This window comes from Salvelinus fontinalis, chromosome 15 (assembly GCF_029448725.1).
Source record: "Salvelinus fontinalis isolate EN_2023a chromosome 15, ASM2944872v1, whole genome shotgun sequence".
Classification (NCBI taxonomy): Eukaryota; Metazoa; Chordata; class Actinopteri; order Salmoniformes; family Salmonidae; genus Salvelinus; species Salvelinus fontinalis.
Window position 1 is genome coordinate 38,467,286 of NC_074679.1, and position 13,700 is coordinate 38,480,985.

The window sequence follows — 13,700 nt, forward strand, 5'->3', positions numbered from 1 at the left end:
ATGGTCAGAATGCGGTGAAACAAGAGGTTGTGAGTTCAAATCCCAGGTGAGGACATATTGAATAATAATTACTGTATAGATAAACATACATAAAGTAGTCATGTATTTCCAAGTGTGTAAATATGTACATTGGGAACACTATGTTAAAAGTACTGTGTGTATCGTAATGTCAGTTTTTTGTTTGCAGGGCATCGCTTGTGAAATCTCGTCACATTTTTTGTCCACATGTGAAAGATTGTGATCACGTGAAAATCTAGATGTGAAACTTCATGAAATGTCACATGTGAAGTGTTCCAAAAACATATGGTTTCACCTGATTTCACATGTGAAAATCATTTTGAAATTTCACCTGATTTTCTACGTGATGTTTTTTGTAAGGGGACTCTAAAATTGTGTGTGTGTGCGTGCGTGCGTGCGTGCGTGCGTGTGTGTGTGTGTGTGTGAGAGAGAGGGATAGAGACAGAGATGGTGAGAGAGAGAGAGTGAGAGTCTGACTCTGCATTGTCATACAGTCATGTGACTGCTGGGTCTCCTTGGAGACAGCAGCAGAGTAGTTCGTTGAGATACTGGCTCAGTTGAGAGCAGAGCGGACCAGGGTATGCAGCTGGCTACAGCAGCACTTGGATGGTTGGATGTATTTGGTTAACCGCTAGCCGGACAGGTGCTTTCTACCCTCTAAAGGAGGTAAGTGAGATCTCATAGCCTCTTATCTTTGTCTTGGTTTTCACTGAGTCAGTTATTATAGTATTAGATTCTACATGAAAGTGCACGCTGGCTTTTTCATACGGTTGGAGTTACTCAGAAATATTTGATTAGGTCATCAGCGTCTAACTAGAGACGTGTTTGTGTCCTGTCTTGCTCAGATGCTAAGACAGTGTGGAACATTCGAAAAGATAACTCTGCCCAGTGTCTATGTTCCCGATTTTGAGTATGAAGACAGAAATATCCGTGATTTCTCTCGTCTTTTTCTTCTCTAAACGTGATCAAACATTCTATTTGTATTGTTTGGGATTGTATGTGTGGAGCCAGTTTTAAAGATAGTAGTTTCAAAATATGTTCCATGGTGCGCTTTGAAGCTATTAGCTTGACTCTGGGGAAATCTAATATTTGATCTTCATAGCAATGCAAATACTCTGCTGACCCCCGAGTGCATACTCATGAGTAGTACAGTGATTGAAAAATGAATTCAGTTGCTTTATTTTGAGGAATATTGATGAATACTGATACAGTATAATGGTTATTCCCTTGCGTTCATAGAGATTAGATGGCACATATTTTCCCTACCTTTCACCTGTTTACTGTCATGTGAGTACACACACTAATGATCAGTTCAAGAACAGTGAACTGTCTGTGTAAACATGGTAGTATTTCATCACTGACACTTACTGTTATGGAGACTCTTTCATGCAAGGTGAAGACTTATTTATAGAAATTGGTTCACTTCCATGAAGGTCAAACATTCTTTGAACATATTCTGGAGAAACGTACGCTAAATTATTCTCTGTACGTCAGCACTCGTGGCTGTTTAAATTGTTGGAGGCTCGCTACTGATTAATGGCTAAGCTACAACGAGAGGTGTAGAGATAATGGATAAGAGATCATGGATAAGAGATAGAGAAAGTGATATGGAGAGAGATCCCCCCCCCAAAAAATAGTGAGCGTAAACATACAGCGTTCTTTTTTTGGGTCGTTTGTATACATTGGAGTGTGAAGAGAGAGGCTGCACTACAGTATTTTAGGAAGAACGCATGAGAGGTAGCAAATTACTTTGCAACTGTTAATTTTCCATACATGGAATGAGAGAAAGACAGATCAGGAGAGAAACAGACCAACACTACTTTATAACTGTTATTTCTCCATACATGGGACTACACATCTTGCATTTTAGCTCTTATCCAGAGCGACTTACAGGAGCAATTAGGGTTAAGTGCCTTGCTCAAGGGCACGTCAACAGATGTTTCACCTAGTCAGCTCAGGGATTCAAACCAACGACCTTTCGGTGCCTGGCCCAATGCTCTTAACCACTAGGCTACCTGCTGCCCTGGAGTCTGAACTTGAAGAGTTCTCTTGTCCGAGCAGCAGAGTCTGCGTCTGAAATGGCATCCTATTTCCTATATAGTACACTGCTTTGGGCACTGAGCGAAGGTAGTGCACTACATAGAGAATGTGATGCCGTTTCAGACACACCCAGAGTGAGCCAATGAGTCAGGAGAACCTAGCCAAACAGAGAGAGCCTCAGCCAGCCAGCAAGCTAGCACAGGACTGCGGTGCTGATATGAAAGCCAGATGAACATAATAGTCTTTGTTTACTCTCCCAAATTACCTTCTGTAGTGCAATGTCACCTTTCCTTTCCCCGTTCCTCACCAAACACAGACTTCTAGCTTAATTCAATTCCCTGTCTGCTTTTGTTCCTCTTGTGCGGTTTTAATTAGTTTTAAGATAATCAAAATGCCAAATCTATTATTCTTTCATACAGACCATGACAAATGAACTCACATATACTGTACAGCACAATCAGTAGCAATCTTCTACATGCAGTACAGTTGTTCCCTATTTGATCATGATAATCCCCACACATGAAAGGTTGCATCCATTGATTGTAGTCTACAGTCACGATTGCTTATTCATGAATATTACAGTAATTTACATGTTCATGCAAATGCCCTCTCTCCTCCCCTGTAGGGACAGAATCCTCAGATCTCCCTAGTGTATAATAGTATACGTATGTAAAGTATATTTCTCCTACAGTGTAGCAATAAAGTCCTGTAATCTAGTGTTTTACTGTAGCAATGTTTCTACGTACTGTACACTAGTTTTGTATGACGATTGCTTACAGTCACCATTGCATAGTCATGATTCCTACAGTATTGTAATGCAAATGTCCTCTCTCCCACCCCATAGTCAGTGTATAAGTCTATTTCACAGTGTAGCAATAAAGTGGTATAATCTTGTGTTTTACTGTAGTCAGCCGAAGCCAGTGGTCAACAACATGAACAACACAATGCTCATGTCGTCTGGGGCACCTACTCCTACTAAAAGGTAAGTTCCTCAGAATTAGCTTTGATATGCTCCAATACCTATCATGCCTAACCTATTTCCAGAATTCCTTGCAGAGTATAGACCATTGTTGACCAACTGCTTCCAGCCCCTTATGTCCTGTGCCCTTAAAGATGTTGCCAAGTCCGTCCCCGTCTTCCCCTTGGAATCATTCCTGAGAAAACTGATTATTTGTTAGCGACTTTAGTAGCCCTAATCATAAACTCTTGATTGAAGTGACATGTATACGTGGGTTCAATCGCGTCTGCTCTGTCATTAGAAGTAGAAGAGATGAGTGTGTGTGTTTCTGTGTGTGTGCAGTACTGTGATGTAATCAGGCATTGGCAGAAGCTCCGGGCGATTGAGAGGCAAGATTCAGAACACATTCTCCTCCAGGAGGTCACGCGCACGCGCTCACACACTATATTGCCAAAAGCTGCATATCAACGGAACAGAGAAATTCCTTCTGATGTTTGGCGAAATTGGTTCCAGATTGTTCAAAGTTAAGTGTCAATGTGGATGCAAAGAGATGGTTAAGGTAGAGAGTTTGCTCTCGCGTGATCAGATCAGAGGAAAGGTGTGTGTGTGTGTGCGTGTGCGTGTGCGTGTATGTGTATGTGTGTGTGCGTGTGCGTGTGTGCTAAGGTCTTGTTTGCGAGGCAGCAAGCCAGCCTGTTCCCTCTCAAATCCTTGTAGCCTGGCGTCTGACTGTGTGAGCTGACATACTGTCACATTTGGTTTTTAAATATTAATCCATGTAATTATTACTGTGTTCTGCTTGGCTTCTTCTGATGTGAAGGGTCTGGGAGTCAAAGATGTCACTACAGCTGAATAACAGGACTCTCTGCCTTAGCTCACTGGCGCTTAGCTGAATGCACCAAAAAAGCTTTACGTTTATTTTCCATATGTTTTAATAAATACTTTGACGATCTTACTCACCACAGCTCTCGAATTAACAATAGCACAATGAAAACAGTACGTAGAGTATCATCCACTGTTTTGTGTCTCAAATTATACAGTGTAGTATTTTGTTTTTTATTCCAGATTCCAGTTGATGAGGTTATCTTGTCTTTTTTCTTTTTTCTTTTATTCAGATATGTTTTATTGTAAGCTTAGTCCATCATAGGGTTGCAAAATTCTGGGAACGTTCAATAAATTCCATGGTTTTCCTGAAATCCTAGTTGGAGGATTCCCGGAATCAGGAAGGAATAGGCAGGAAATCCGGAATCCTCCAACTAGGATTTCAGGAAAACCAGGGAATTTATTGAATTTCCATCAGGAATGGGTATTAGTGTAGATTTTGTTTGTAGAGGCCTAACCTTCTATCCCAGTTTTGCACCGGAACCGGTCTGGTCCTCTCTGTCTGCTGACAAAGCATCTTTCCACTTCTCCAGCCTCTCTCAAACAGATTGCTCAGCGCTGCTCTTCCAAGGACCAACCCACCGACCGACCGACACCCCACAATTTATGACCTAATACTCATGCAGAATCACAGCACCAGAAAATACAAATAATTTGCTGTTGGAGTGTTCGATTACTTTTCATTTGGAGTTAACTGACTATTGACCGAAACGCCACCAGATATGAAATCACAGACTCAACTGGTAGGCAGACTGAATGTTATTAACGAGGGGTGTCAATATTGTTGCCATCATGCTCAAGTCGAGAACAGTAACTTACAGTATTTTCCACCTGAAATACTTCATGAAATTCTACATGGATTGCATTGTAATAACATAAACATATGTAAGAGAGATAGATGGGGGGGGGGGGGGGGGGGGGGGGGGGGGGGGTAGCCCTGTGATTGACATAGCCCTGTGATTGTGTTGATACACAGATTCAGAGTGTACAGTATATGAGCAGAGTTATTATGCGGTAGGCACTAACGACAACAACAACAATTTTATTGTCCAATGGGAAATGTGTATGCTGAGACTCACAGCGGCGCAGAATCAGTCACAGAGCAGTGTTCCTACATTATACAGTTTTTGAGCATGTTGTGCGTCAAATGGCATACGCTCATTTGAACCTAGTACAGACAGAAGGGCATTGGTGACCGGCTGCTCACAGAGGATCAACAAGCCATTTACACACAGTCTTGTCTGCTAGCCTTCTCCCAGATCCAAAGTATATGTGCCGTCTTGCCAACTCCAATGGTCATTGTCATGCCAAGTTAGCATGAAAATGACATAGGACTTGGCAGGACAGCACAGTGGATTTGGGACCAGGCCATGAAAACAAGCAACACAAACAGATCTGAGACCAGGCTAGCAGACAAGGTTGTCTGTGACCATAAGAGTTGGCTGTACAGCACAAACAGATCTGGGACCAGGCTATTGTCTGCATTGACTGGTTCAAGGAAACTCTGTCTCTGATGAAGCAGAGGCAGTAAGACACGACCTGGTCGGAGTGGTCTTGTAGATTAATGGAGAGGAACAGCTAACAGCCCAACTCTGACTGAGCCAGTGTGGTTATCTCTCTCTTTTCCACTCTGATGTACACAAATGTATTACTTAAACCCTGGGACTGACCTCTCAGAACTCAATCTAAAGTTAAGACGCAGGATATAAAGCCATGGTTGGTTTCTAACAGGACTGACCTCTCAGATTTCTCGGGCCGTTTTCCTGGACGCAAAAAGATTGGTAGTGACAGTCCTTAGACATACACTCCATGAGACGGTGGAAAGTACTGGGGGTGTAGTCATGGGTGTGTAGTCATGGGTCACACGTCAGCCAAGCTAAAACCAAACGGCATCCCATTTATTTCAAGCTGGGTTTTAACTGGACTGACCTCTCAAACTCAATCTAGACTGTGTTATAACTGTTAGACGGTGGATAAAAAGCTGAAGCGGAAATTAAGCTGTAGTTGAGGTTTTACAGATGCAATTTCTTTCCATCCAGATTGTTGTTTAATGGTCTTAATCATGAGGGAGAGAGGGAGGGAGGAAGATCATTGCAGACCACTCATAGAGAGGGGATAGCATATGTCCAATCATCTGTTCAGACCATATGCCTCGATGAAAACCAAAGTCACACACATATTTGACTTTTCCGGGTAAATGGTTTTGGAACGAGCAGCTGTGATGGAATCTGACATTTGTGGCCTGTTGCTGTATTGGGATTCGTGTTGCCCCCCTAAAGACTCATGGAAACCCAGGATAATCAGACCTTTTTCACACAAGTTCTTAATGATCAGACCACAGTGATAAGTTATAGGGGCGGCAGGTAGCCTAGCGGCTGGAGTGATGGGTCGGTAACCGAAAGGTTGTTAGTTCAAGTCCCTGAGCTGACAAGATGAAAAATATGTTGATGTGCCCTTGAGCAAGGCATTTCACTTAATTGCACCAGGGTTGTTGTTGATAATGGATGGCTGTGATGCCACTCTCCGAGAGGTGTCCAATTTACACATGCCTATAAAATAGGGCAAATGTAAACACTCACCAAATGAATTTATGATTATATCCATGGCACTTACATGCCATTATTATTCCACATTTAAAATGTATGAAACATTATTGCTCTATGATCCCTCCTCCCTCTATCCCTCACTCCTTCTCTCCCTCCTCCCTCCCTCCCCCTCCCCCTCTCTCTCTCTCTCTCTCTCTCTCTCTCTCTCTCTCTCCAGTGTCTTGGAGAGTCCCAGCAGGCTAGACGAGGAGCATCGTCTGATTGCTCGCTACGCAGCGCGCCTGGCAGCTGAGGCAGGCAACTCCACAGTGAGTAGCTCCACAGTGAGTAGTGTGTGTGTATGTGACTAGGAGGGCGCCCCAGGGTGGGATTCTGTCCCCCTGCATTTAGCCTCTTGTTATGGAACACTTTGTGTAACTGCAGAATGTCCATAAAGAGAAAATACTGATCTCTGCACCCAGAATCTAATCAGATCATGTTAAGTCGGTTGATCAAAGTTAAAGGTGAAATTAAATTGCAGGTCGGCTGAAAAGGCCCAGGATGTTGGAATAGATATTCAAAGTCTAAAGCACAGCACGCATGATTTTTACTTCTGGCTAGTAGATCATGTTTGATGTGTTACTCTCTTTTATCCACTCAGTTTTATTAATTCTGTTTTTAATGGTAATTTTGTCTTTCAGCAATGTCCTCCAACAGATCTGAGTTTCAACTTTGATGCCAACAAACAACAGAGGCAGCTAATAGCAGAACTAGAGAACAAGAACAGGTGGGAATGTATTTGATTGTCACTTTATGAATAAACATGAAAGAAATTGAATAATCACTACTTAAAGTAACTGTCCAGTGAAAATGTAACATTTAAAAGTTCATGTTCTGTTCACTCATACCCAAATAATGTAGTTAACTCGTCCTATGCTGGCCAAAGCATCAATTGGAGAAAAAACACTTCCAAAACTAAGCAAGCTATTTCCTCATAGAACATGATGTCATATTGGTTCATTGACTGAGCTGGCCAATCAGCTGTCTACTCGCATTAATATTTTTAATAACCATTCTGTTGTTGGGGTACGCCCACACCATTCCAACACAGAAAAGCTGCTTTTTAACATACTTAATAAAAACTAAATTCACTCATATTGTAGTGAATTATAGGTCATATTTAATCGAAATCTGGAAACACTGGACAGTTACTATAGATTGTTTATCAGGTAATTTAGTTACACAGGTAATTATATGTATTGTATGCTCATAACTTAAGAATTTTGTGAAATATAAGTAAATATATTGAAATCTATCTTGGTCATCGGGACCTGCTTTCAAAACGTCATCGGCAGATTTTAAATCTCCATTTTGTTGTGTCTTCTGGTCCCTCAGAGAGATCCTTCAGGAGATCCAGCGACTGCGTCTGGAGCATGAGCAGGCCTCCCAGCCCACCCCCGAGAAGGCCCAGCAAAACCCCACACTGCTGGCCGAACTCAGACTCCTTAGGTACCACATATACTCCTAGATGTATTACCCACCTATATCTTATCTATATCCTTCTATATCTACCTTATCCTTATAACCGTCTATATCCTATTACATCTATGCCCATCTATATCCTCTACAATCAATGTAATAACTGCTCATCGCATATTTATACACTCTATAAAGTCATAACTACGCCTTTATTAACTCTTTATTACTAATTGATATGCCTTAATAAAGTAAAGTATGCCTTAATTCCTCAGTAAGCACAGCATGACCTCTAATAGCACTAACAGCCAGTGGCCTATGTGTGTGTTAGATATCTGTCTGTATTATGGCCTATAACCCCGAGGTAGAGAGGAGGAGAAAGACAGCCGGGAAGCAGATGTTTGTGAGATTTTTGGAATGGGCAGATAGATGGATAGGACTGTGTTTTCAGTCCTCAATGACATTTTGATCGCATAATGTGAATGAAGATAATTACCACATTTGACCACCAGAGGGTGTTCAGACACCAATGGTTCAATTGTATTATCGTCACATAAAAAGGGATTGAGCCAGTAGTGTGTTCAGTTGTCTCTTTCTGTTACCCTGGAGTGTAAGCAGCAGGCTCAAAGAAGGGGCTGTCTGTGAGTATGTTGTCTGTGGGATGTTGGGAAAGGGACCGATGAACAAAAGACTGACCAAAGTTTTACATCAGTGGTTTTCAAACCTGTCCTCAGGGACCCCCAGCCGTTCAATGTATTTGAACTATTTCAGAGCTACCTGATTCCAATCGTCAACTAATCATCAACTGAGGTAGACTGAGGTAATCGTGAAACATCTGACGGTCCCAGAGAAGAGGTTTGAAAACCACTGTCTTACATCAGCACGACGCCACCTGACAGAAGAGTGTGGAGACTGACAGGCCTTTCAGGCTCTCACCTTTCAGGAGGCAATAGGGACTGACCGCCAGGTGTTGTGTTTGTGTGTGATTGTGGGACAACAGGCACAGGAAGGATGAGCTGGAGAGGCGCATGTCCGCCCTACAGGAGAGCAGACGGGAACTGATGGTCCAGCTCGAGGGACTGATGAGGCTACTCAAGGTAGGATAGTACTATGACTACAGAGTGTTATAGGCGATCTGATACACTATGTCACTGTTTGTTGTTATTCTGACTTTCATATACCAACGCTGTAACTTTTGTTAGTTGTATATCAGTATCAACATATGTCATTATTGCTTTTCATGTCATCAGGTATTCGTTAACATCAGCCGTGAATTTGTTTGATATTTTATACAACCATTTAGAACGCTGCATTGATTGTAGTTGACAGTAGTCTGCCTCAGGGTCCATTGGTTACCTTGAAAGGATCTTACACGTATGAACCTGTCTGTTCTGTCCTGATATTGAAGCTTTTGACTCTTTGCCTTTGCCACCATCTGTCTGTCTGTCTGTCTTTCTTAATTTCTTTCTTTCTTTCTTTTTTTTCTCCCGTCTCTCGCTCTCTCTCGTTATCTCCCTCTCACTTCTTTCCTCTCCCTCACTGCTCATGCTTTATATCACCGCTTACCATTGGCTGGCTGATAGGATGAGGAGCAGAAGCAGGCAGTAAGTGTCTCCGTGTTCAGTTAATTATACATTAATACACCAATACAGCAATACAGAAGCAGACCCACTCATTCAGCCACCATAGTATTATATTTCATACTACTCTCCACACTTAATGCATGTGTTGATATGGCTCAGACAGATCGTGTTTCAAGGAACTTAGAGTAGCATCATTTTTTTTGTACATTTGACACAGTACATATGTACAGTAAACCATACACTAGACTACCTTATTATACAATGGGTGCTTCAAGCCCTGAATGCTGATTTGGCTGACAGCTGTGGTATATCAGACCGTATACCACAGGTATGACAAAACATGTATTATTACTGCTCTAATTATATTGGTAACCAGTTTATAATAGCAATAACGCACCTCAGGGGTTTGTGGTATATTGTCCATATACTACACCCCCTCGAGCCTTATTGATAAATTATAACATGGCATTGTTGAATGCTCCTTTCTGATTGGCTTGAAGGGCATTCTAGAGCGTGCATTATTTCCCTATAACGCACGGTAGATCAGCGCGGTAGAATTCAATGGCTGTAGTTAATTCTGTTCTATGTTTGAGCTGCTTTTGAAAGCAAAAGTCGTACTGAAAACATTATTAGCCTTGTTGAATTTCGATATTCATAATGGCAAGCTATGACCGATGGTTTGGCTAGCTAAACTAGAAAGTCTGTTTGTTCGGTTACCAAGGCAACTACTCTAGCTATCTAGTAAACTTCCTAGCTAATTCAGTGGACGTTGAACACATTTTGACCTGTAAATGAACACATTTCCAGCAGCAAATGTGTTAAATTATAGTCATGGTATAAAAAGAAAATACAACACGGTGGAAGGCTGGTTTCACTGCATAGCCCCTTGTTGATTATCCCTTACATATTATAGTCTAATGTTACCTTGTTGGTCATTTCTATATGAGAGAGCATGCATTCTAATCCACACTAAGTTAAAATAATGTTATATCTAGGTTATATGTCGCTTCATGAGATATCAATTCTAGTCTGAGGTAAAGTCCTTTAGTGTGCTAGGTTATTTGGTGAGAACTCCGCCATGTATTCCTTTCTTTGCCAAACAAACGTCTGAGACCTGTTCCTTTCATCAAAGCTAACAACCTTTCCTCTAATGTGACTGCAGTCTGGCTAACCATCTGCTGCTTGGCTCTGAGCCATACAGTCCTGGACCAGGGCAGACTTGGGTTCAAAGTAAACAGTACTCGAAATCTTTCCAATACCTCTGTGTTTGCTCTAGCCTGCCTGGAGTGCCAGTTGAGGCGGGGTTTGTAGTTTTGGGACTATCCTAATTGTCCATTTTTAAGCTAGGCATGCTCAATCAAGCACAGATAAAGTATTAGAAATGATTCAAATAGTGTTTGAACCCAGGTCTGGCCAAGGGCCCTGCACCAACCCCCTCCTCTCCCCTCCTTACCCCCTCCCCACCCTAGGAAGGACACAGTGCCCCTTTCTCCAGGCAGCATAGAACCCAGGCGGCACATTACAGTCCCCTCTCTAGTCCCCAGGCTCACACATGGTTCTCATTAGCTTCCAGAGCAGTAAAGCTGCTGTAATAGACTGGGTGTGTATGTTTAGGTGTGTGTCGTGGGGGGTGTAGGTGTGCGTCATGTCGTGGGGGGTGTAGGTGTGCGTGTGTGTCGTGTTTTCTTAGCAAAGCTAAAGTTACAAAAGTGGTGGTCTAGGCCTCCTCTAATCCTAACCCTACCTATGGTGATGTTGGTATATTTCTATAGTATTTGGATCATAACCCATGGTGATGTTGGTATGTTTCTATAGTATTTGGGTCCTAACCCGTGGTGATGTTGGTATGTTTCTATAGTATTTGGATCCTATCCCATGGTGATGTTGGTATATTTCTATAGTATTTGGATCATAACCCATGGTGATGTTGGTATATTTCTATAGTATTTGGATCATAACCCATGGTGGTGTTGGTATGTTTCTATAGTATTTGGATCCTAACCCATGGTGATGTTGGTATATTTCTATAGTATTTGGATCATAACCCATGGTGATGTTGGTATATTTCTATAGTATTTGGATCATAACCCATGGTGGTGTTGGTATGTTTCTATAGTATTTGGATCATAACCCATGGTGATGTTGGTATATTTCTATAGTATTTGGATCCTAACCCATGGTGGTCTTTGTATGTTTCTATAGTATTTGGATCATAACCCATGGTGGTGTTGGTATATTTCTATAGTATTTGGATCCTAACCCATGGTGATGTTGGTATATTTCTATAGTATTTGGATCCTAACCCATGGTGATGTTGGTATATTTCTATAGTATTTGGATCCTAACCCATGGTGATGTTGGTATATTTCTATAGTATTTGGATCCTAGCCCATGGTGATGTTGGTATCTTTCTATAGTATTTGGATCATAACCCATGGTAATTTTGGTATATTTCTATAGTATTTGGATCCTAACCCATGGTGATGTTGGTATATTTCTATAGTATTTGGATCATAACCCATGGTGATGTTGGTATGTTTCTATAGTATTTGGATCATAACCCATGGTGATGTTGGTATATTTCTATAGTATTTGGATCATAACCCATGGTGGTGTTGGTATGTTTCTATAGTATTTGGATCATAACCCATGGTGATGTTGGTATGTTTCTATAGTATTTGGATCATAACGCATGGTGATGTTGGTATATTTCTATAGTATTTGGATCGTAACCCATGGGGTGTTGGTATATTTCTATAGCATTTGGATCCTAACCCATGGTGGTGTTGGTATGTTTCTATAGTATTTGGATCATAACCCATGGTGATGTTGGTATATTTCTATAGTATTTGGATCCTAACCCATGGTGATGTTGGTATATTTCTATAGTATTTGGATCCTAACCCATGGTGATGTTGGTATATTTCTATAGTATTTGGATCCTAACCCATGGTGGTGTTGGTATGTTTCTATAGTATTTGGATCCTAACCCATGGTGGTGTTGGTATGTTTCTATAGTATTTGGATCCTAACCCATGGTGATGTTGGTATCTTTCTATAGTATTTGGATCCTAACCCATGGTGGTGTTGGTATGTTTCTATAGTATTTGGATCCTAACCCATGGTGATGTTGGTATCTTTCTATAGTATTTGGATCCTAACCCATGGTGATGTTGGTATATTTCTATAGTATTTGGATCCTAACCCATGGTGATGTTGGTATATTTCTATAGTATTTGGATCCTAACCCATGGTGATGTTGGTATATTTCTATAGTATTTGGATCCTAACCCATGGTGATGTTGGTATATTTCTATAGTATTTGGATCATAACCCATGGTGATGTTGGTATATTTCTATAGTATTTGGATCCTAACCCATGGTGGTCTTGGTATGTTTCTATAGTATTTGGATCCTAACCCATGGTGGTGTTGGTATGTTTCTATAGTATTTGGATCCTAACCCATGGTGATGTTGGTATGTTTCTATAGTATTTGGATCATAACCCATGGTGGTGTTGGTATGTTTCTGTAGTATTTGGATCCTAACCCATGGTGATGTTGGTATATTTCTATAGTATTTGGATCCTAACCCATGGTAATTTTGGTATATTTCTATAGTATTTGGATCCTAGCCCATGGTGATGTTGGTATATTTCTATAGTATTTGGATCCTAACCCATGGTGATGTTGGTATATTTCTATAGTATTTGGATCCTAACCCATGGTGATGTTGGTATATTTCTATAGTATTTGGATCATAACCCATGGTGATGTTGGTATATTTCTATAGTATTTGGATCCTAACCCATGGTGGTCTTGGTATGTTTCTATAGTATTTGGATCCTAACCCATGGTGGTGTTGGTATGTTTCTATAGTATTTGGATCCTAACCCATGGTGATGTTGGTATGTTTCTATAGTATTTGGATCATAACCCATGGTGGTGTTGGTATGTTTCTATAGTATTTGGATCCTAACCCATGGTGATGTTGGTATATTTCTATAGTTTTTGGATCCTAACCCATGGTAATTTTGGTATATTTCTATAGTATTTGGATCCTAGCCCATGGTGATGTTGGTATATTTCTATAGTATTTGGATCATAACCCATGGTGATGTTGGTATGTTTCTATAGTATTTGGATCATAACCCATGGTGATGTTGGTATATTTCTATAGTATTTGGATCATAACCCATGGTGGTGTTGGTATGTTTCT

General features: G+C 41.1%; 1 protein-coding gene across 16 annotated transcripts in view; it reads left to right on the forward strand.

Annotated features, from left to right (window-relative positions):
* dtnbb (dystrobrevin, beta b) overlaps positions 1-13,700 on the forward strand; it is a 56,069-nt gene that overhangs the window by 35,730 nt on the left and 6,639 nt on the right. For 6 of the 16 annotated variants that reach the window (XM_055863685.1, XM_055863689.1, XM_055863688.1 and 3 more), the window contains 6 exons: positions 2,966-3,040; positions 6,662-6,767; positions 7,125-7,209; positions 7,809-7,932; positions 8,900-8,996; positions 9,483-9,503. In XM_055863685.1, the coding sequence (XP_055719660.1) occupies positions 2,966-3,040; positions 6,662-6,767; positions 7,125-7,209; positions 7,809-7,932; positions 8,900-8,996; positions 9,483-9,503 (508 nt within the window). Of the gene's footprint in view, positions 1-2,965; positions 3,041-6,661; positions 6,768-7,124; positions 7,211-7,808; positions 7,933-8,899; positions 8,997-9,482; positions 9,504-13,700 lie in introns of all 16 variants that reach the window. The other 10 variants (XM_055863698.1, XM_055863693.1, XM_055863690.1 and 7 more) reach the window with 9 other exon arrangements.